Here is an 18,316-nt window from a genome sequence, read left to right on the forward strand (position 1 = left end):
TTGGCATCCCTCTTTTCTCAGCATCTGGGGGGGTTTTCGTCCCCCAGCTCCTCAAAGCTCGGAGCCCCCCGTGGCTTCCCTCGCCCCACGAGCTGCTGGAGGGGGGCTGGGGGTGCTGAGACCAGGCCAGGACCCCAAACCCCCCGCCCTGGGTGTGGGGCTGGGGGTCTCTCACCCCTTTTTGCTCCGTGGGGAGCGCGCTGTGGCTGCGGTGGTTGGCGGCAGCGCCACGACGTCTCCTACCCCTCACCACGGGGGGGCTGCGATGCTGGGGACGTGATGCTGGCACCGAGGGGGGGGGCAGGGCCCCGGCAGCCCCCACTGCCCCCGATGTCCCCCCAAGAATGTCCCTATGGGGATGGGGGCACGGGGCCGCCCTTGGAGTGGGGTCACTTGGCTGCAGCTGGCCGGACGGGGGGGGCACATCACAGGACCCCCCCCCCGAGGTCTGATCTCAAGCAGCGCTTCAGCATTTGCATCTTTGAAGCTTCCCAAATGCCAGCAGCGGGGCCTGGGCCTCCCTTAGGGCCAGGTTACCCCCCCTTAGGGCTTCCCTGTCATGCTCGGTCCCCCCCCATCTGTTTCGATCCTCAGCAAGGGGGGAGCAGGCGCAGCGCAGGGTCCCCCCCCCGCTTGTTGTCCCCAGCTGGAGCCGAGGGTGGGACCTCTGCGACATCCCTGCATGGGTAAAAAAAATAAAACTGCATCAAAATCCCCCTGCTCTGGGGTGCTCGGCTCCGTCCCTGCGTCCCCAACTCCATCCCCGCGGGGGGGGGGCCACATCCTGCTGCGCTCCCCACAGCTCTCAGCCCCCAGAGCTGCCTCTGACACCCCAATTTCCCCCCTCCTGAGGCCGGGGGTCCCGTGGGGTGCTGCCCCCTGCCCTCCACACGTAAGGAGCCCCAAACCCACCGGCTCTGCCCCCTGCCCCCTGCCTCAGTTTCCCCCCCCCGTGGGCTCGCCCGCGCCTGGCGCACCCGAGGAACGGGTCCGGGGCTGGGCACGTGGGTGGGAGCAGAAATGAGGCCGAGCCTGTTCTGGGTGCCCGCGGGGCTGCTGCCAGCACCCAGCACCCAAAGGAGCTGCTCCTGAGCTGGGTGCCCCCCCCCCAGCCCCTCCACGAGTGACCGTGGGGACATCGGGGCAAAACCCCGCGTGGGTGCGGGTCCCTTGGGAAGGGTTTTGGGGTGGCAGGTGGGTTCAATCCTGCAGGTGGTGCAAAGAAAATTGTCCCCCGGGGGTGGCCGGGTGTCACCAGCCCCCGGGCGCGCTGCGGGGGGAGGCTACAGCGAGACCAGCAAATTTGTCACCCCTGGTCACCCCCCCACACCAGGATCAGCACCCCAAATCCTGCCCTGTCCTTTTCTAGGGCAGCCTCAGCACCCCCCTGGGGGGTTTGGTGCTGGGGGGGCTGCACGCAGGGGGCTCGGTGCCAGCAGGGACCCGCGGCGGTTTCGGAGCATCCCCTGCGCAACGAGGGGGGGACGCAGGGACACGGGGAGGGTGCCCAGCCTCGAGGTCTGCCCCGAACACCCCACGAGAGGAGGACAGCGGACAGACAGACGGACACGGACGGGCACAGACAGACGGACACGGACAGGCAGGGCCCTCGCTGCAGCCCCATTTCCTCCGAAACCTCCCTAAAAATAAGCTCGGCACCGCCCGATGCGCCCGGCCTGATCCTGCGCGGGGCTGAGCGCAGGGGGGGGTTTGTCCTGAAGGGGAGACCCCCCCCCAAGGTGGGAGACCCCCCCCCGAGCCTTGAAGGTGTGCCAAGGGGGGCTGGAGGCTGGGGGTGCCCACGGGGTGGGGGAGCCCTATGGGATTTGGGGGGGGTCTGCAGTCCCCCCGGGACCCCCAAACTGCCCCACGCTGGGTTTTGGGGTGCTGCAGGGCACTGCGGGGAGGGAGGATCTCACACCAGTCCCCCCAGTTCCTCCCAGTTCCTCCCAGTTCAGCTCAAGGTGGGGCCAGGTAAGGCTCCCTGCTGGGGGGGGGCGCATCCTTCCCCATTCTCCCCCCCTGGCTGGGAACGGCTCCTCCTGCCCCATCCCATCCCCTCCAACCCACCCCAGCACCGCTGCTGCCCCCTTTCCTTTCGGGCTCTCCCTTTCTCCCCAGTTTCCTGACGCCTCCCAGTTCAGCCCAGTTCAACCCAGTGCAGCCCAGTCCCGTCCGGCGGGTGCTGCTGGCTCCAGTCCCTGCTTTCGTGCCGCCGAGGCGAGGAGGCGCCTTGCTCTCGCCTGCGGTTGACTCAGCTTTAGGGCCTCCAGCACCCAGCGGGGCGCGGGGGGCACCCCTGGAGACGAGGGTCCCCGTGGGGGCTTGGGGTGGGGGGGCCACAAACCACGGCCGGGGGCCCATGGCCCCACAAAATCCCCTGGGCAGGTAAGGGCGGCCGCGGGGGTGACCCCGTTACCGGCCCCACAGCACGGGAAATGGGGGCTGGGGGTAGGATTTGGGGTCTGGCTGCTCTCACGGGGGGGCTGCAGCCTCCGAATTTTGCTCTTTGTCTTTGGGGGGGCCCCAGGAGCCCCCATTTTTGGGTGTTTTTTTTGCCTGCTCCGCTGGGAGCCCTGCAGGTGTGGGTTGAGCTGGATGGGCCCCGAGGCCACGGTGATGGGCTGCGGGGCCCCGGGTGCAGGTTGGGGGGCTGGGGGGGTGCCAGGAGGGGGCTGCCAGCCCGGGGGGGGGGCTCGGCTGCATTTTGGGAGGGGGCCCTTTGCATGCACCCCATGCACTGGGGCTGGCGAAGGGGAACGGGGGCTGCGCACCCCCATCTTGCGGCTTACTGGGGAGGTTTGACTGGTTTAACTGGTCTCCCCTGTGTCTGTGTCTGGGGGTGGGGGGGTTCCTTGCACACCGGTGGGTGTGGGGCTGGCTTTTTTTTTTCCTGTTGCCCCCCTCCTGCGCTTCCCCCCCCCCCCGCCCGGGTGTCTGTGAGGGGCAAGGAAACCGCAAGCGCGCGTGGGCCAGCCCTCGGTGACATTTTGGGTGCTGCTGTGTTCCGGGGGGGGCGGGGGGGGGACAAGGACACCCCCGCGGGCTGGGCCCATGTAAACAGGATACGGGTTTGGGGGGGGAGGCAGCGACGGGCCCCAGCATCGCCCCGTCCCGGTGCCAGCCCCTCGTCCCCGGCACCGCTCGGTGGCACCGAGGGGGCACCGGGTGGCTTCGGCTCTGCGCAGGCTGCCGGTGGGTTTTGCGCCCCCCCCCCTTGGGACAGGGTGGGGATGGGGGTGCTGGGGGGGGGTCCCGGTGGTGCTGTGGGTCCCCGGTGCCGTCACGGTGCCCGGTGTGAGCTGTGGAAGGTCCCCGGGGTGGTGGTGGTGGCCGGCACCTGGTTCCTCGCCGGCACCGGGGCGCTCAGCACCACCCTGCTGGGTCCTGGCCTGGGCTCCCCAGCGCCTGGCACTGCTGGGGGACACCAGGGAGCCCCCCCCGGGGTGGCAGGGCCACTTGTGGGGCTGGGACACGGTGACCAGGGCCACCCGTGGGGCTGGGGACAGGGCTGGAACCCCTGGGGTGCCCGCTGGGTGCGGCCGTGCCGGTGCTCGCGTCCCGATGGGGCCCTGGGGTGGGGATTTTTGGGGTGTGGGGGGGCTGATCCTGCCCCACCGTTGCTGCAATTTCCCGTGCCGGGCAGCGCTTTCCCAACTCCAGGCCAGGAAGGAGGGCAGTGAGGCAACTGTGTGATGAGCTGGGCACGTTCTCAGCCCACCTGGGACGGACCCGAGGGGGGTGCTGGCTTCCCGAGCCCCCCGTGCCACCCGTCCCCGTGCCCTGGACCCGCTGAGCACCGCGGGAGCCCGGCTGTGGGGCCCTGCTGGGAGCAGGGAAGGGAAGAAGCCGGCCCCGAGCGAACGCCCTTGGCAAACAGGGGCTGGCCCTGGCACGGGGCCGCAGCAGGAGGAGCAGCAACTCTTCCCTGCGGCTCCCCGCTGCTGCCTGGTGCCCCCAGCACCCTTTGCTGCCCCCCCCCTGCTTCCCCTGAAGTTATTTAGGGTGGGGGGGCCGCGCTCTGTGCCATGAGGGCCCCTGCGTGCCATGCTACCCCCCCATCTCCCCGCAGAGGGTCAGGATGCTGCGCGCTGCCCACCCCACCGCCACCCCGCAGCCCCTCGCCCGGCCCCGCTGAGCCCCCCCCGGCATGCTGAGCCCCGCCCGCCGCCCCCCCTCAGCCTGACCCCGCACCCCGGGGTGCTCCCGGCACCCATGGCGCTGGAGCTGGGCGCCGAGGCGCTGCTGGACCTGAGCTTCCTGACGGAGGACGAGCGGCGTGCCATCGCCGAGGTGCTGCGCCGGGACTCGCAGCTCCGCCGGCGCGAGGAGGGGCGCATCAGGTGAGCCCCCCAAAATCCCTCCTAGTGGCACCCATGGGGACCCCACCAAGGGTGAGACATCCTTGGGGACAGCACGGTCCCTTCCCCATGGCAGGGTGAAGCCCCCCCAGTGGGTGATGAGGGCATCGGGGACCAAACCCCGTGGGAGATGGGTGCTGGTGCCCTCGCCGTGGTGGCCCCATGGCTACTTGGGGTGGTTAACGGGGCAGAGGACGGTGGCACGGGTGGCACGGGTGGCACGGGGACCCTGCTGGCACCTGGGGGTGACCGGGGGGATGTTTTTTTTTGGCCAATGCCACCAGCAAGCTGCGCAAGTCGGTGTCGGACCCGGCCCGGCTGCGGACCCTCACCGGGGACTGGTTCTGCGACGTGCGCGCCCAGCGCCACCGGCACCACCTGGGCTCCGACCTCGTCCGCGCCTCCATCCGCCGCAGGAGGCGGCCGCGGGGTAGGCAGGGAGGGGGTTTAGGGGGGAAGGATAATGGGGGGGGCACAGCCACGGCCCTCTGAGCCACCCCTTCCTGTCCCCAAGGAGCTGGGGACCCGGAGCGTGGCCCCAGCTTGGGCGAGCTGGAGGCGATTGGCGAGCCGCTGGTGGAGGAGAAGGAGGACGAGGAGCTGGGGGTGACAGAGGAGAGGTGAGAGAGGGTGTGAGGGGGGGAGCCCAGCACCCATGGGTGCTCCAGGGCTTGCTGTCGTGGCCAGAAAAGTTAATTGGTGCTTCTCCTCGCAGCCCCTCTGAGGACGGAGCCCAGGCAGAGCCCCAGGTGGGTGCCCGACCCGACGCCCCGCTGAGGGGCTGGGGACGAGCCCAAAGGATGGGGCACGGGGCACGGGGCATGGCCTGACCCCCCCCAGCCTGTCCTGGTGACCCCGAGGGGACAGGAGGGTGCCGCTGTGCCCCGTCTCACCCTGTCCCCAACGTGCCACCAAACAGCCTGGCCCTACAGCCCCGGCACTGGAGGGGACACCGGGGACACCGACGCCGCAGGTGGAGGTCCCAGAGAGGGAGCAGGATGGGCAGGGACCCCCAGGTAATGTGGGGGGGGGGCAGGGGGATTGGGGCCCCCCCACACTGCCAATTGGCCTTGTGGGGAACAGCTTTGGTGCTGCTGGGGTGGAGGGAAAAGGGATCACCCCCCACACACACACTGAGTCCTTGCAGGTGACAGAGTGGACGGGAACCCCTTCGGCACGGCCACCGTGGAGGAAGATGAGGAGGAGGAGCCCGATCCTGCCCGCAGCAGCCCTGGGGCTGGGCAGGTGGGCTGGGGGGGCTGTATGGGGCTAGGGGGGGCTGTATGGGGCTGGGGGGTTGTATGGGGCTGGGGGGCTGTATAGAGCTGGGGGGGCTGTATAGGGCTGGGGGTTTGTATGGGGCTGGGGGGCTATATGGGGCTGCTGGGAGGGGCTGTATAGGGCTGGTGGGGCTGTATGGTGCTGGGGGGGGGTTATGGGGCTGGGGGGGGGGTTATGGGGTTGGGGGAGTCTGTATGAGGCTGGGGGGGGCTGTATGGGGAGCACAAACCAGCACTTCAATGGGTTCCCCCAGCACCGAGCTGTGCCCAAGCACTGGGCGCTTGCTGGGCTCTGGGCGCCCTGTGTGCCCACACTGGGTCTGAGGTGTTTGGGGGGGGTCGCCAACCCCCCAGTGGCTCAGGACCCTTTTGTTTTACCTCTCCAGGGGCCGGGGACCCCCCCACCAGGCCGTGCGTCCCCGCAGAACGGCCACGTGCCCCCCAGCAGCCTGCTGACCGCCAGCTCCTCCGTGTCCAGCCTCAGCTCCTCCACGGTACGGGGTGGGGGGGCTGGGGAAGGGCTTGGGGGGGGGCTCGGTGCTTTGTGCCCCCGGGACCTGACCCCGTGCCCCCCACCCCACAGCTGAGCGGCAGCCTGATGAGCCTGTACAGCGACGGGGAGCTGGGCAGGGTGCCCGTGCGGGGCTGCGTCCAGTTCTCGCTGCGCTACGAGCCGGCCACGCAGGAGCTGCAGGTCCACGTGGTGCGCTGCCGAGAGCTGGCCGAGGCCAAGAAGCAGCGGTCGGACCCGTGAGTGAGGGGGCTACTTGGGAGGGGGCTCCGGATCCCTTTATGCCCCCCCCACAGCCCTTTCACAGCTCGTTTTTTGGGCTGCAGGTACATCAAGACCTACCTGCTCCCCGACAAGTCCAACCGCAGCAAGCGCAAGACCACGGTGCGGAAGCGGAGCTTGGACCCCATCTTCAACGAGACCCTCAAGGTTTTTCGGATCTCTCCGGGGGTTGGGGTTCTGGGGGGGGGTCCTGCAGACCTCGCACCCTCACCCTGCTGTGCCCCCCTCCCATCCTCACCAGTACAAGCTGGAGAAGAGGGACCTGCAGGGCCGGACGCTGAACCTGTCGGTGTGGCACCACGACAGCCTGGGCAGGAATCTCTTCCTGGGCGAGGTGGAGATCGCGCTGGGTGCCTGGGACTGGGCCAACACGCGCCCCGAGTGGTTCACCCTGCAGCCCCGGGTGAGCCCCGCATTGCCCTGAACCCCAAATCCCCCCCCCTACAGCCCCCCATAACCCTCCTCCCTCCCCACCCCAGACGCCCTTCGCCCCGGACGGTCTCTCCAGCCGAGGCAACCTCAACCTGGCGCTGAAATTCATCCCCGCCGGCTCCGAAGGTGAGCGGTGACACCGAGGGGAACGGGACAGGACGTGGGGATGGGGACATGGGGATGGGGCGACCCTGACCCCCCCTCTGACCCCTAGGTGCGGGGCTGCCCCCCACGGGCGAGCTGCACATCTGGGTGAAGGACGCGCAGGGCCTGGTCCCGCTGCAGGGCAGCACCGTGGACGCCTTCGTGCAGTGGTAAGAGAAAAAAGGGGGGGCGCAAAAGGAACCCCCCTCTTGGGGATACGGGGCCAGGCTCGCTCACCCCGCTCCCCGCAGCTACGTGCTGCCCGACGACAGCAAGGCGAGCCGGCAGAAGACGCGGGTGGTGAAGCGCAGCCTCAGCCCCCTCTTCAACCACACCATGGTGTACGACGGCTTCCAGCCCAAGGACCTGGCCGAGGCGTGCGCCGAGTTCACCCTCTGGCACCACGAGGCTTTCTCCAAGCGGCAGCTGGGCGGCGTGCGCCTCAGCCTGGGCACCGGTGAGGCTGTGGGGAGCCCTGGGCACCCCAGGGTGCTGGAGGGGGTGGGTTGGTTAAGAGGGGGTGACGGTGGTTGTGTCTCCGCAGGGAGCAGCTACGGGCTGCCCGTGGGCTGGATGGACTCGACGCCGGAGGAGCGCGCGGTGTGGGGCCGCCTGCTGCAGCAGCCCGGCTGCTGGGTGGAAGCGCTGCTGCCCCTGAGGACCAACCTCGTCCCCCGTGCATAGCTCCCACCCCCCGGGGACAGTTTTGGTGGCGGGGGGACAGGACTGAGCTCCCCAGCGAACCCCGCGTAGGGGCTGGGGTCTGCGCCCCCCCCTCTCCCTGCACTTTTGGCTGCAATGAAGCGGCAGCAGACGGCACGGCTGGTGGGTGTTTATTGCTCCGAGCGCTGCAGCCTGCCTCCTCCATGCTGGACGTCCCCAAATTGTCCTTCCCGCCGCTCCCCGTGGTGGCACAGGATGCGGCGAGGTGGTGGCGGTGTCCCCAGAGCCACCTCATGATGTCCCTGGGGTCGGGGATGGCTCCGCTCCCCCCTTGCCAAGCGCACGGCGCTGCTCCAGGATGGCTGCCCACAGGCGGTACGCCGGCCCGCGCCTGCCCGGGGAGGGGGACACGGGGCTGGTGGGGGGACACTGGGGACGAGCCGTGTCCCCCCCTGCAGTGCCACCACCCCCGGGGGTACCTGATGCCCGTGTAGAAGAGGTCGTCGCGGGTGGCGCTGCCCAGCAGGTCCCGCAGAGTGAAGCCGTGGGACAGGAGCTGTGGGAGATGGTGGCCAAGTGGCATTGCTCCGGTGGCCCTGCCCCACACCGCCCACGGGGCACAGCCCCACGGGGCCCCACAGCCTCACCGTGGCCGTGGTGGCGGCGTCCGTGCCGTGCTGCTGCAGCCACTCGAGGAGGAGGGGGTCGGCCTGGCCACAGGGGACGGGCTCCGGGGACGGGGACAAGGGACCCTGCCCCGCGGTGGCCTCGCCGTGCTCACCACGGTGCTGGGGGTGGCTGGGGACCGTGGCGTCCCCGACCCCGGAGCGAAGTGCCCGCTGCACCAGCTGCTGCCATTCCTGCTCCTTCTCGGCCAGCTCCCGGAGCAACCTGGGGGGAGAGTGGGGACACAGACCGGCTCCTGGGGACACGGGGTGGCACCGGGGGGCACAGCGACGTGCCAAGCCCTACCTGTCCGTCTCCGTGCGCAGGCGGCAGAGCTGTGCCACCAGTGCTGAGCCCCCCTCCCCAGGGCTGGGGCCGGTGCTGAGCCCCGAATTGGTGCTGTCCCACGGGGTCTGGCTGCTGGGGACGGACAGCCTGGGCGGCGTGGGGTCGTCCTTGTCACCTGTGTCCTTGTCACCAGCCTCCTGCAGCCCGCTGGCAGTCATTCCTAGGTCTGGGGGGCAGAGGGTGGGCACAGAGAGGGGGGCAATGACCCCCTCCCGAGGGGCTGCCACCCACTGAGCCACAGCGGTGACACCCTGACCCCGAGTCCTGGCCACCCCCGGGTGCCACCCACCTCTCACGAGCACGGTGAGAGCCGCCTGCACCGCCTGGCTGATGGCGTCGTCCAGCGCAAACATCCAGTGGGGTTTGACGTGGTGCCGGCGCAGCGCCTGCCTCACCTGCAAGGGGCAGAGCCGGGACAGAGCCGCGCCGACACCAAAGGGTCACCGACACCAAGGGTCACCGTGCCGGAGCAGCACCAGCACCAAAGCATCACTGGCACCAAAGCATCACCACCCCGAAACCATTGCCGACCCCAAATCATCACTGACCCCAAACCATCACCAACCCCAAACCATCGTTGACCCCAAACCATCAATGACCCCAAATCATTGTCGACCCCCAACCATGGCTGACCCCAAATCATCACCGACCTCAAACCATCACCAAAGCCAAACCATTGCCACCCCCAAACCATTGCCGCCCCCAAACCATTGCCAACCCCAACCCATCACTGACCCCAAATCATCGCCAACACCAAACCATAGCCGACCCCAAACCAGCACTGACCCCAAATCATCGCCAACCCCAAACCATCGCTGACCCCAAACCATCCCCAAACCATTGCTGACCCCAAACCATCACTGCCACCAAACCATCGCTGACCCCAAACCATCACCGCCCCCACACCACCACCGTTCCAGAGCGGTGCCGGCCCCACACCGTACCCGATGCACTCACCACCGCCTGGAATCCGAGGAGGGGACCCCGCAGGTGGGGCAGGCTGAGCCCGTCCTCCCGCAGCCGCTCCTGCAGCGCCAGGAGCTCGCGGCGCAGCTGGTGCCGTGCGGGGCGCTGGATGTAGCTCCGCAGGCAGCCCAGCAGCAGGGCGACGTGCTCCGAGCCCAGCCGTGTCCCCGACGCACCCTGGATGGGTAAAAAAAAAGATCTTTGGGGGTGCTGCTCCTTCCACGCCAGCCCCCGGCAGCTGCTCGCTGCCCCCAGTCGTGCCCCCACCTGGCTCTCCTGCAAGGCGGCCGCGATGCCGGGCGCCTCGTCGGCGAGGATGCGCAGCAGCGTGGCGCGGCGCTTGCTGTCCTGCCGCAGCACGAAGCGGTCGCCGCTCTCCTCCGGCGAGGACGAGCGCAGGCTGTGGTCGGAGCCGGCCGAGCCCTGGGGAGAGCTGGAGAGGGGCGGTGTGAGATCAACCCCCCCCGTGTCCCAAATCGATGTTCCCAGTGCCCTGAAGGTGACCAGGAGCCACCCTGCTCTTCCAACTGGGTTAACTGGGGGAGAACCCAACAGGAGGCAGAAATCCAGCCCCCTCCCCGGGGTCTCTCCACCCTCCCGGTGCCCGGGATGCCCTAACCCCGAGTACCTGCAGCGGGGGGCTGCCTCACTGGGGCAGTGTGGGAGCAGGGGGCTGCCCCCCGTGCCCCCCCCTGCGCCCTCCTGCCTGGCCGAGGAACGTCCCCTGGTGCCATCGGTGCCCTCCGCGTCCCCATCCCGGCGCTCCAGGCGGGGGGAGTCTGCCAAAAAGAGGATGGAAACGGAGCAGGTCGGTGGGCAGCTCTGGCCGGGAGCCCCCCAGGACCCCCCCCAAAAGCTCACCCCCTGCTGCAGGCACCCCCTGGCCCCGGGCACGCCTGGTGCTGGCCAGGAACGGGTCCTGCAGCAACGCGGCCGCCGTGGCCCGCTTGGCCGGGTCGGCCTCGAAGCAGCGAAGGATGAAAGTCTTGGCCTTGTCCGACATGGACTCGGGCACCTCCGGGTGCATCTTGAACATGCCCACCTGCAGGAGAGGTCCAGACGGGGCTGCAGAGGGACCGGCCGCCCTGGCTGGGGGCGTTTTGGAGGTGGGGACCCCCCCGCGCCATGGCCAAGCCGTGGGTACCTTGAACATCGCCGCCTGGGGGCTGCCCAGCTCGTAGAAGGGGGGCTTGCCCGTGGCCATCTCGATGATGGTGCAGCCCAGGGACCAGATATCCGCCGGCTTCCCGTAACCCCATGGCCCCTGGTCGATGATTTCGGGGGCCATGTACTGCAGGGTGCCTGGGGGGAAGGTGGGGAGGGAGGAAAGGAGCCCGGATCCCCCCACCCAAACCCCTCTGGGGTAATTTCCCCATTGCTGGGTGTGAGACCCCGACATCTCCTCATCCTCCGCACCCCAGCGGGGGGGTCCCGGCCCCCAGCCCCTACCCGTGAAGGTCTCAGCGCTGGGGCTGATGCCCGCCAGCCTCTTGGAGGTGCCAAAGTCGGAGATCTTCAGCACCCCGCTGTAGGTGTTGATGAGGACGTTGTCTCCCTGGCACGGGAAGAGCCCCCCAGAATACATAAAACCACCCCAAAGTAAATAAAACCACCCCAAAATAAATAAAAACCACAAAAAAAAATCAAACAGCCAGGGCCACCAGGCGTCCCCCCGGGTGTTTGGGCACAGAGGGACCCCTGGCGATGGGGGTGAGGCAGGGGTGAAGCCCCCAGCCCCTCACCTTGATGTCTCGGTGCACGATGTGGTTGTCGTGGAGGTAGCTGAGCCCATCCAGGATCTGGCGGGTGTAGAAGACGATGGTGGGCTCGTTGTCCTTCAGGGGACCCCACTTGGAGCACAGCAGGGACGAGAGGCTCCCTGGGGAGGGCACGGCACCCATGCTGAGGCCGCGGGGCCCTCCCCGACACCCGGACCCCCCCCTGTGGATGCCCCCCCAGGGGTGATGCCCACCTCCGGGCACCTCCTCCATGAAGATCTTGATGAAGCCGTCCTGGCTGACGGAGCCCAGGTAGCGCACGATGTTCCTGTGCCGCAGGCGCTTGTGCAAGGCGATCTCCTCGTGCAAGGGCTGCGAGAACCTGCCCGGGGAGAGGGGGGGGACACAGCGGGGTGACAGGGGTCCCAAAGGTGTCCCCCCCCCAGCCCCAGCAGGGTGCCGGGGCACCCACCGGCTGTCCCGCTCGGGGATCTCCTTGATGGCGATGCGCACTTGGGTGCTGAGGCAGCGCCCGGCGTAGACCACCCCGTAGGTGCCCCTGCCCAGCACCACCCGCTCGCCCGTCTCCGAGTACTCGTAGCTGTACTGCTGGGAGAGAGAGGGGGCGAGGTGATGGCCGTGTCACCCCCCCACACACCCCGTGCCACCCCTCTGTGTCCCCCCCCAACCCCGTCTCACCTCCAGGATGGGCTGCGTGGGGCTGGGCAGCTCCTCGCCGCCCGCTGCCTGCTCGGCGAGGAAGGATTGGACCCGCTCGCAGAACCTGCCCGCGGAGAGGGGACGGTCCTGAGCCCCCCCAGAGATGCTGGGGACGTGGACACCGACCCCCCCTGTGCCCCCTTTCCCCTCTCCCCGATGGCACAAGGGTTTTGCCACCCTAGCTCATCCCTTTTCCCCCCCAGCACACCCGTTCCACCACAAATTAAGGTCAATTTGGGGGGAAATCGTGTCCTCCCATGCATCCCCCAGGGGGGTTTTGGGATCCCCCAAACCCCCCCAGCACCACGGGGTCCCTGCACCCCCCTGCTCACCACTGGCAGTGCTGCTGGGAGGGGAAATAGAGCTGGAAATCCTCCTCGGCGTGCATCACGTAGAGGAAGCAGCCCCGCTCGTCGCACTTGCAGATGCTGGAGGGTAAAGGATCCCCCCCACAAGGCTCCATCAGCAGCGGGGTCAGGATGCGGCCCCCAAATTTGGGGGACCGGGGACGTGCTCACCTCACCCCCCGGATGTCTGCGGCTGCGAAACTCCAGCTGGACACCGCTTTCTGCGGGGAGGAGAAGGAGAGGAAGGGGAGAGGGGGCTGTCAGGACCCCCCTCGAGCCCCCCAACCCCAAATCCCAGCCCTACCTCCTCCGAGGGGTGCACGAGGGCGAGGGTCACGGCGTGCTCCTCCGTGGCGCTGCGCACCGCCAGCCGGGCCGGCCACAGCACCTTGCCGAGCTCCAGGACGAGGACCTGAGGCGTGGGGCAGGCGTCACCCCGTGTCCCCCCGCCCGTCCCTTGGGGACAGCCAGCCCCATAGGGGGGTCCCCCGGAGGCGCATCTCACCGGGCAGCGCGGCGCGGGGACGAAGGGCTGGCACGCGGCGAGGAGGAAGGCCAGCCAGAAATCAGCCAGCTCCTGCCGCGCCGACGGCACCGGGGGGCTCTTCTGGAAGTGTTTGTAGAGCAGGAAGGTCTCCATGACCGACACCAGGTACCTGCGGGGCACGGGGATGTCCCAGCAGACCCCCAAAACGGAGAGCCAGCCCACCCCAGCAGGGTGAGGGCTCGGCGTGCCGCTCACCAGCTGGGCGCGTTGAGCTTGTAGAGCTTCTCGGAGGCCTGGATGACTTTGCCCAGGTCGTTGGCCAAGATGCCAGCCCCCAGGCAGAAGCCCACGTCCCAGTAGTGCCGCAGCTCCTCCAGGCTGCCCTTGCGGCCCTGCAGGCAGCTCAGCTTCACGCCTGGGTGCGGAGAGCCACCCGTCAGGGACCCCCCGATGGCACGGCCCCGAGGGGGACCCTGTCCCCAGCCCCCCCAGGAGGGCACGCACCGATCTGCTGCAGCTGCACGGAGCTGTCGAACTGGTGCCCGGCGGCCACGAGGAGGACGGCGGCGTTGATGCCCGCGTGGAGGCTGGGCTCCACCTCGAAGGCTTTGCTGTACCTGGGCACAGGGAAGGGCTCAGCCCCTGGGGACAGCACGGCCACTGCGCCCCCACCCCCCCCATCCAGCCCCGGTGACGTGGGACCGGTCCCAAATGGGGCTGGCCAAGAAAATTCGCAAAGGGAGGAAAAATAAAAGCCCTGCTGGGGTTGGCATCACGGCCCTTAAATTATGGCTGGGGGGATTTAAAGGGTGGGGGCTGCGCTGCCAGAGCACCCTGCAGACCCCAAAGGGCACGCCGATGGCCCCGTCCCCAGCCCTGTCCCCAGCCCTGTCCCCAGCCTCACCAGTACAAGGCTCGGTCCCTCGCCCTGGTGTCGGTGAAGCTGGAGCTGATGAAGGTGTCCTTGTAGATGCGGCCACACAAGCAGAGGAGGTCGGGGGCAGCCCTGTCCCTGTGCTCCACCGCGGGCAGCAGCACCGACAGAGCCCGCGCACGGTCCCCGGGGCGGTTGCGCCTGTGGACACGAGGATGGCGCTGGGCGATCGGCCCCAAGAACACGGTCCCAAGGTCCCCTGCCCTGTGGGGACACCGGGCCGCGTGCCACCCCCCTGCTGGCACTCACCGGCTGAGGGCGAAGGCGTAGTGGAAGCGCACGTTGGGCTGCTCGGCCACGTCGCAGGTCGGCAGGGCCCGCAGGGTCTCCACCAGCGAGATGATGGAGTCGTAATCCTGGAGGGGGGACGGCGTTGGGGCTGAGCTGGGGGGCTCCAGGGGGGCGCCAAGGGTGATGCCCACCCCAAACAGCCAACTTTTGGGGGTTTTCCAGCTCCGACAAGCAAGGGGAGGCTGCAGAGCGCGCTCCCAGGGGTGTCAATGCCATCCCAGGACCCCCCCAAGCCCTAAATCCCCACCTGCACGTCGCGGTAGGAGAGGAGGAGGTTGACGATGATGTCCAGGCTGAGCAGCTCCACGCTGTCCAGGCGCTGCTGGATGCGGGCCAGCTCCCGGCTCAGCTGCTCGCCCCGGAACATCTCCCGCGCCCGGCGGATATCGCGCCGGATGGTCTCCCGAAAATAGCCACTGTGGGTTTTTTTTTGGGGTGGGAGGACACAGGCACGGGGCTGAGCACCACCCCGGCACACACAGCCAGCCAGGAGGGTTTGCCCCCGATGGAGATCGGGGTGGTGGCAATTCCCCTCTGAGCGCCGCCAGCCCACGCGGGCATCGGGGCTGAAAGGAGGGGGCCGGGACATCCCCGGGGGGGCTGCGGCCGTACCAGGAGTTGGTGGGGACCCCCTCCAGCAGCCTGACGAGCCGTGCCGTCAGCGGGGTGAAGAAGGGCTCGGTGCCAAAGCTGGGCTGGAAGAGCTCAGCCAGGCACTTCATGGCCCCGGCGTCGCAGCACACCACCTTGTTCTGGGCGGTCACGGCGTAGGGGATGAAGGTGTAGGTGCCGCAGAGGTCCTGGGAGGGGGAGAAGGGGTGAGGGGCCGTGCCGGGCCCGAATCAGCCCCCTCTCCCCAAATTTGCCACCCAGCCCTGTCCACACAGCCCGTGTTATCACAGCCATCATTACGCTCCAGAGTGAACGCTCCCCAAATCCAGCTGCGCTCCCCCACGCTGCCGTTCCCTGTGCTTGCTCTGAGTGAGGCAGTGCACCCCATAACTCGGATTTAGGGGCACACCTCGCTCCCCCTGCGCAGCGCCCACCCGCTGAGGCCACCTGGAGGGGCTCGAAACCCCCCCAGACACTGCGGCAGCAGCAAGGCCGGGGGAAAACCGTACCGAGTTCTTCTGGCAGATGTCCTCCTGGGGGGAGACAGAGGGAGGGAGGAGAGGGAGGGGAGGGCTTAATGAGCTCCAGCGCAGAAGAAATCAGCTGATTTCAGGCTCAGGGCCCAGCGTCACCTGGCAAGCAGCCAGCCATGGCGAGGGACACGAGGGACACCGGGTGCCCCCGACCCCCTGCAGACCCCCCCCCAGGGCAGGGGGCTTCACCTCCCCGCCCCACTGTGCGGAAAGGGGGCTCCAAACGGGGTGTGCTGGGGCTCCCCGGGGTCAGGGTGACATTTGGGGACAATTTGGATGTGCTCCCGCCTGCATTTTTTCCGAGCGATGAGGAACCTCCCCACCGTCCCCACTCGCTTCCGAGGAACTGGTTTTTCCCAGGGCAGGTTCCCAGCAGGATCGGGACGGGATCCTGCTCTGGGACACCCTGGGGGTCCCCAATCACCCCCTCCTCATCCCTTTTGGGCACAGGGAAACCTCTGCCAGAGCTGGCCGTGACCCTGGGGACTCAGCCGGGTTCGGGAAGGGGATGGATGGAGCTTCGCCTCCTGGGGGCACGGGTGCCCAAGCCCCTGGCCCGTTTTCAGCCCGGACCCGCAGCCACCGGGGCCGTCCCCGCTCACCTGCAGGGCCTGGAGGCCGGGCAGGGCGCTGTGGCAGCACAGCAGCACGTTGTGGGGCATGTTGAAGCTCTCCCGCACGCCCAGGTGGTAGAAGAGCGAGGGCTGGCAGATGGCGTCGCTCAGCTCCACCACGGCCACGTCTGCAGGACGGACAAAGGGGACAGAGGGGACAGAGGGGTGACGGGGACCCCGAACCTGCAGATCCCTCAGTGGGGACCCAGCCGCCTCTCCAGGGTGACAGCAGCGCTGGGGAAACCGAGGCACGGGCAGCCAGCAGAGCCACCAGCCCTGGAGAGCCCCCGGTGCTCGCGTGGCTCAGCCTGAGCCTGGGGAGCACGGGGGGAGCCCCTCAGGGGGGGCACCTCAGGGCTGAGCCCTGGGCAAACCCAAAAACGCCCTTTCAGATGCCCCACGTGCTGCGAGAGGGGGACATCTGGGCAAATTCCCAGCCGGCCGGGGAAACACAGGGGAGGGAGGCAGAAAAGCCAAGAGCTGAGCCAGCGGCCAGCAACAGCAGCTGTGCCGGGAGCCGCAGGGACGCAAAAAAAAAAAAAACAAATAAATAAAATCGCTCAGCCCCAAAACTTCCCGAGGCAGGCGGGATGCTCCCGGCGACGCAGGACGAGAGGGATGGGGCTGAAAAAACCGAGCGGGGCGGCATCCTCACCGGCGTTGTAGAAGCGCTCCAGCGTGCCGGTGTCTCCCAGCACCAGGGTGTCGAAGGGCAGGGTGTGCAGGCGCGCCCGCAGCTCGCGGCAGGCGTCGCGCAGGGGGCGCAGCGCGGGGCAGGCGGGGGGCTCGCGGCTCAGCACGCACACCACGCGCAGCGCCCGCCGCCGCCCCCCGCACACCGGGCGGCCCGCCGTGCCCGCCACCGCCAGAGGGTCCTGCCAGCAGCTGCCGGCAGCCGGGGCCGGGGGGGGACCCGGGGCTTCCATGGCTGGGACAACGGGGGCAGGACTTTGGGGGGGCCTGGGGGGCACTGGGGTAGGGTGTGATGTGCACTGGGGTGGTCTTTTCTTACTGGGATGGTGTGAACCCAGCACTGGGGTGGTCTTTTCTTATTGGGATGGTGTGTGCGTTGCACTGGGCTGTCCAGATCTTTACTGGGATGGTGTGCGCCCTGCACCGGCCTGTCCTGATCCTTACTGGGAGAGTGTGCACCCTGCACTGGGCTGGCCTTTCTTTACTGGGATAGGGTGAACCTGGCACTGGGCTGTTCTGATCCTTACTGGGATAGGGTGTGCACTGCACTGGGCTGGCCTGATCCTTACTGGGATAGTGTGCACGCTGCACTGGGCTGTCCTGATCCTTACTGGGATAGTGTACACCCTGCACTGGGCTGGCCTTTCCTTACTGGGATAGTGTGAACCCAGCACTGGGCTGTCCTGTTCCTTACTGGGATAGCGTGCGTCCTGCACTGGGCTGGCCTTTCCTTACTGGGATAGCGTGAACCCTGCACTGGGCTGTCCCTTCCTTACTGGGATACTGTGCGCCCTGCACCGGGTTTTCCGGCACCCTACTGGGCCGCCCTGCACCCTACTGGGCTGCCCTGCACACTGCACCAGGACACTGTGCACCCAGTTTCCCTGTTCCCTACTGGGACAGCGTGTGCTGTGCACTGGGACAGCCGGCACCCTGCATTGAGCTGCCCCAGTCCTTACTGGGACAGCCGGCACCCTGCACCAGCATGTCCTACACCCTGCACCGAGCTTCCCTGGTCCCTACTGGGACAGCCTGCACCCTGCACCAGGCCGTCCCGCACCCTACTGGGGAGCCCTCACCCTGCACCGAGCTGTCCTGCACCCTACTGGGACAGCCTGCACCCCACACCGGGCCAGCCCGCACCCTCCCGGGACCCCTCACCCCACCCCGAGCCGTCCCGCACCCTGCACCGAGCTGCCCCGCTCCCCTCCGGGCCGTCCCGCACCCCGCCACCCCACACCCTACTGGGAAATCCCGTGCCTTGCACCGGGAACACGCGCACCCGGCGCCGGGGAAACCGGCACCGAGAAAAGGGAAGACCCTACAGGGGTGTAACTAACCGGGGGTGCCCCTATGGCGGTGACCCTAACTGGGGGGGTCCCTTACCGGGGTGACCCTAACCAGGGTGACCCTAACCGGGGGTGACCCTATGGGGGTGCCCCTACCGGGGGTGACCCTAGCGGGGTGTAACTAACTGGGGGTTCCCCTACCGGGGTGACCCTTACGAGGGTGACCCTAAGCGGGGTGACCCTAAGCGGGGTGACCCTATGGAGGTGACCCTACCGGGGGTGCCCCTACGAGGGTGACCCTAACCGGGGTGACCCTATGGGGATGCCCCTACCTGGGTGTCCCTAACCGGGATAACCCTAACCGGGGTGTCCCTACCTGGGTGACCCTACCGGGGTGTCCCTAACCGGGGTGTCCCGTAGGGGGC

The 18,316-nt window shown here is 68.4% G+C and overlaps 2 protein-coding genes across 3 annotated transcripts; one reads left to right on the plus strand and one right to left on the minus strand.

The window, feature by feature from the left end:
* The first annotated feature begins 2,292 nt into the window (after positions 1–2,292).
* SYTL1 (synaptotagmin like 1) lies at positions 2,293–7,813 on the plus strand. 2 transcript variants are annotated; one of them, XM_082777509.1, is made up of 15 exons: positions 2,293–2,388; positions 4,073–4,343; positions 4,646–4,791; positions 4,876–4,981; positions 5,077–5,110; positions 5,281–5,377; positions 5,509–5,606; positions 6,028–6,135; positions 6,225–6,391; positions 6,479–6,581; positions 6,676–6,837; positions 6,914–6,992; positions 7,081–7,180; positions 7,262–7,467; positions 7,555–7,813. In XM_082777509.1, the coding sequence occupies exons 2-15, from the start codon at positions 4,216–4,218 to the stop codon at positions 7,692–7,694; spliced, it is 1,674 nt and encodes a 557-aa protein (XP_082633635.1). In that variant the 5' UTR covers positions 2,293–2,388; positions 4,073–4,215; the 3' UTR covers positions 7,695–7,813. The 2 variants fall into 2 exon arrangements, with proteins under 2 accessions (XP_082633635.1, XP_082633636.1); XM_082777510.1 differs by having other exon boundaries at positions 4,879–4,981.
* Positions 7,814–7,862: 49 nt separating this feature from the next.
* On the minus strand, positions 7,863–17,706 carry MAP3K6 (mitogen-activated protein kinase kinase kinase 6). The gene is made up of 28 exons (XM_082777597.1): positions 16,565–17,706; positions 15,898–16,037; positions 15,272–15,295; positions 14,763–14,950; positions 14,398–14,566; positions 14,109–14,215; positions 13,830–14,000; positions 13,430–13,542; positions 13,181–13,340; positions 12,944–13,094; positions 12,743–12,850; positions 12,610–12,659; positions 12,424–12,519; positions 12,071–12,155; positions 11,844–11,977; positions 11,626–11,753; positions 11,396–11,532; positions 11,103–11,208; positions 10,798–10,955; positions 10,515–10,695; positions 10,282–10,432; positions 9,921–10,086; positions 9,645–9,830; positions 8,977–9,082; positions 8,646–8,853; positions 8,321–8,564; positions 8,153–8,229; positions 7,863–8,064 (listed from the first exon to the last, which is right to left on the minus strand). Exons 1-28 carry the CDS (start codon positions 16,833–16,835, stop codon positions 7,965–7,967), a joined length of 3,915 nt encoding a protein of 1,304 aa, XP_082633723.1. The 5' UTR covers positions 16,836–17,706; the 3' UTR covers positions 7,863–7,964.
* Between the last annotated feature and the right edge of the window lie 610 nt (positions 17,707–18,316).

Source organism: Aythya marila (genome assembly GCF_965140915.1).
Source record: "Aythya marila genome assembly, chromosome: 22".
NCBI lineage: Eukaryota > Metazoa > Chordata > Aves > Anseriformes > Anatidae > Aythya > Aythya marila.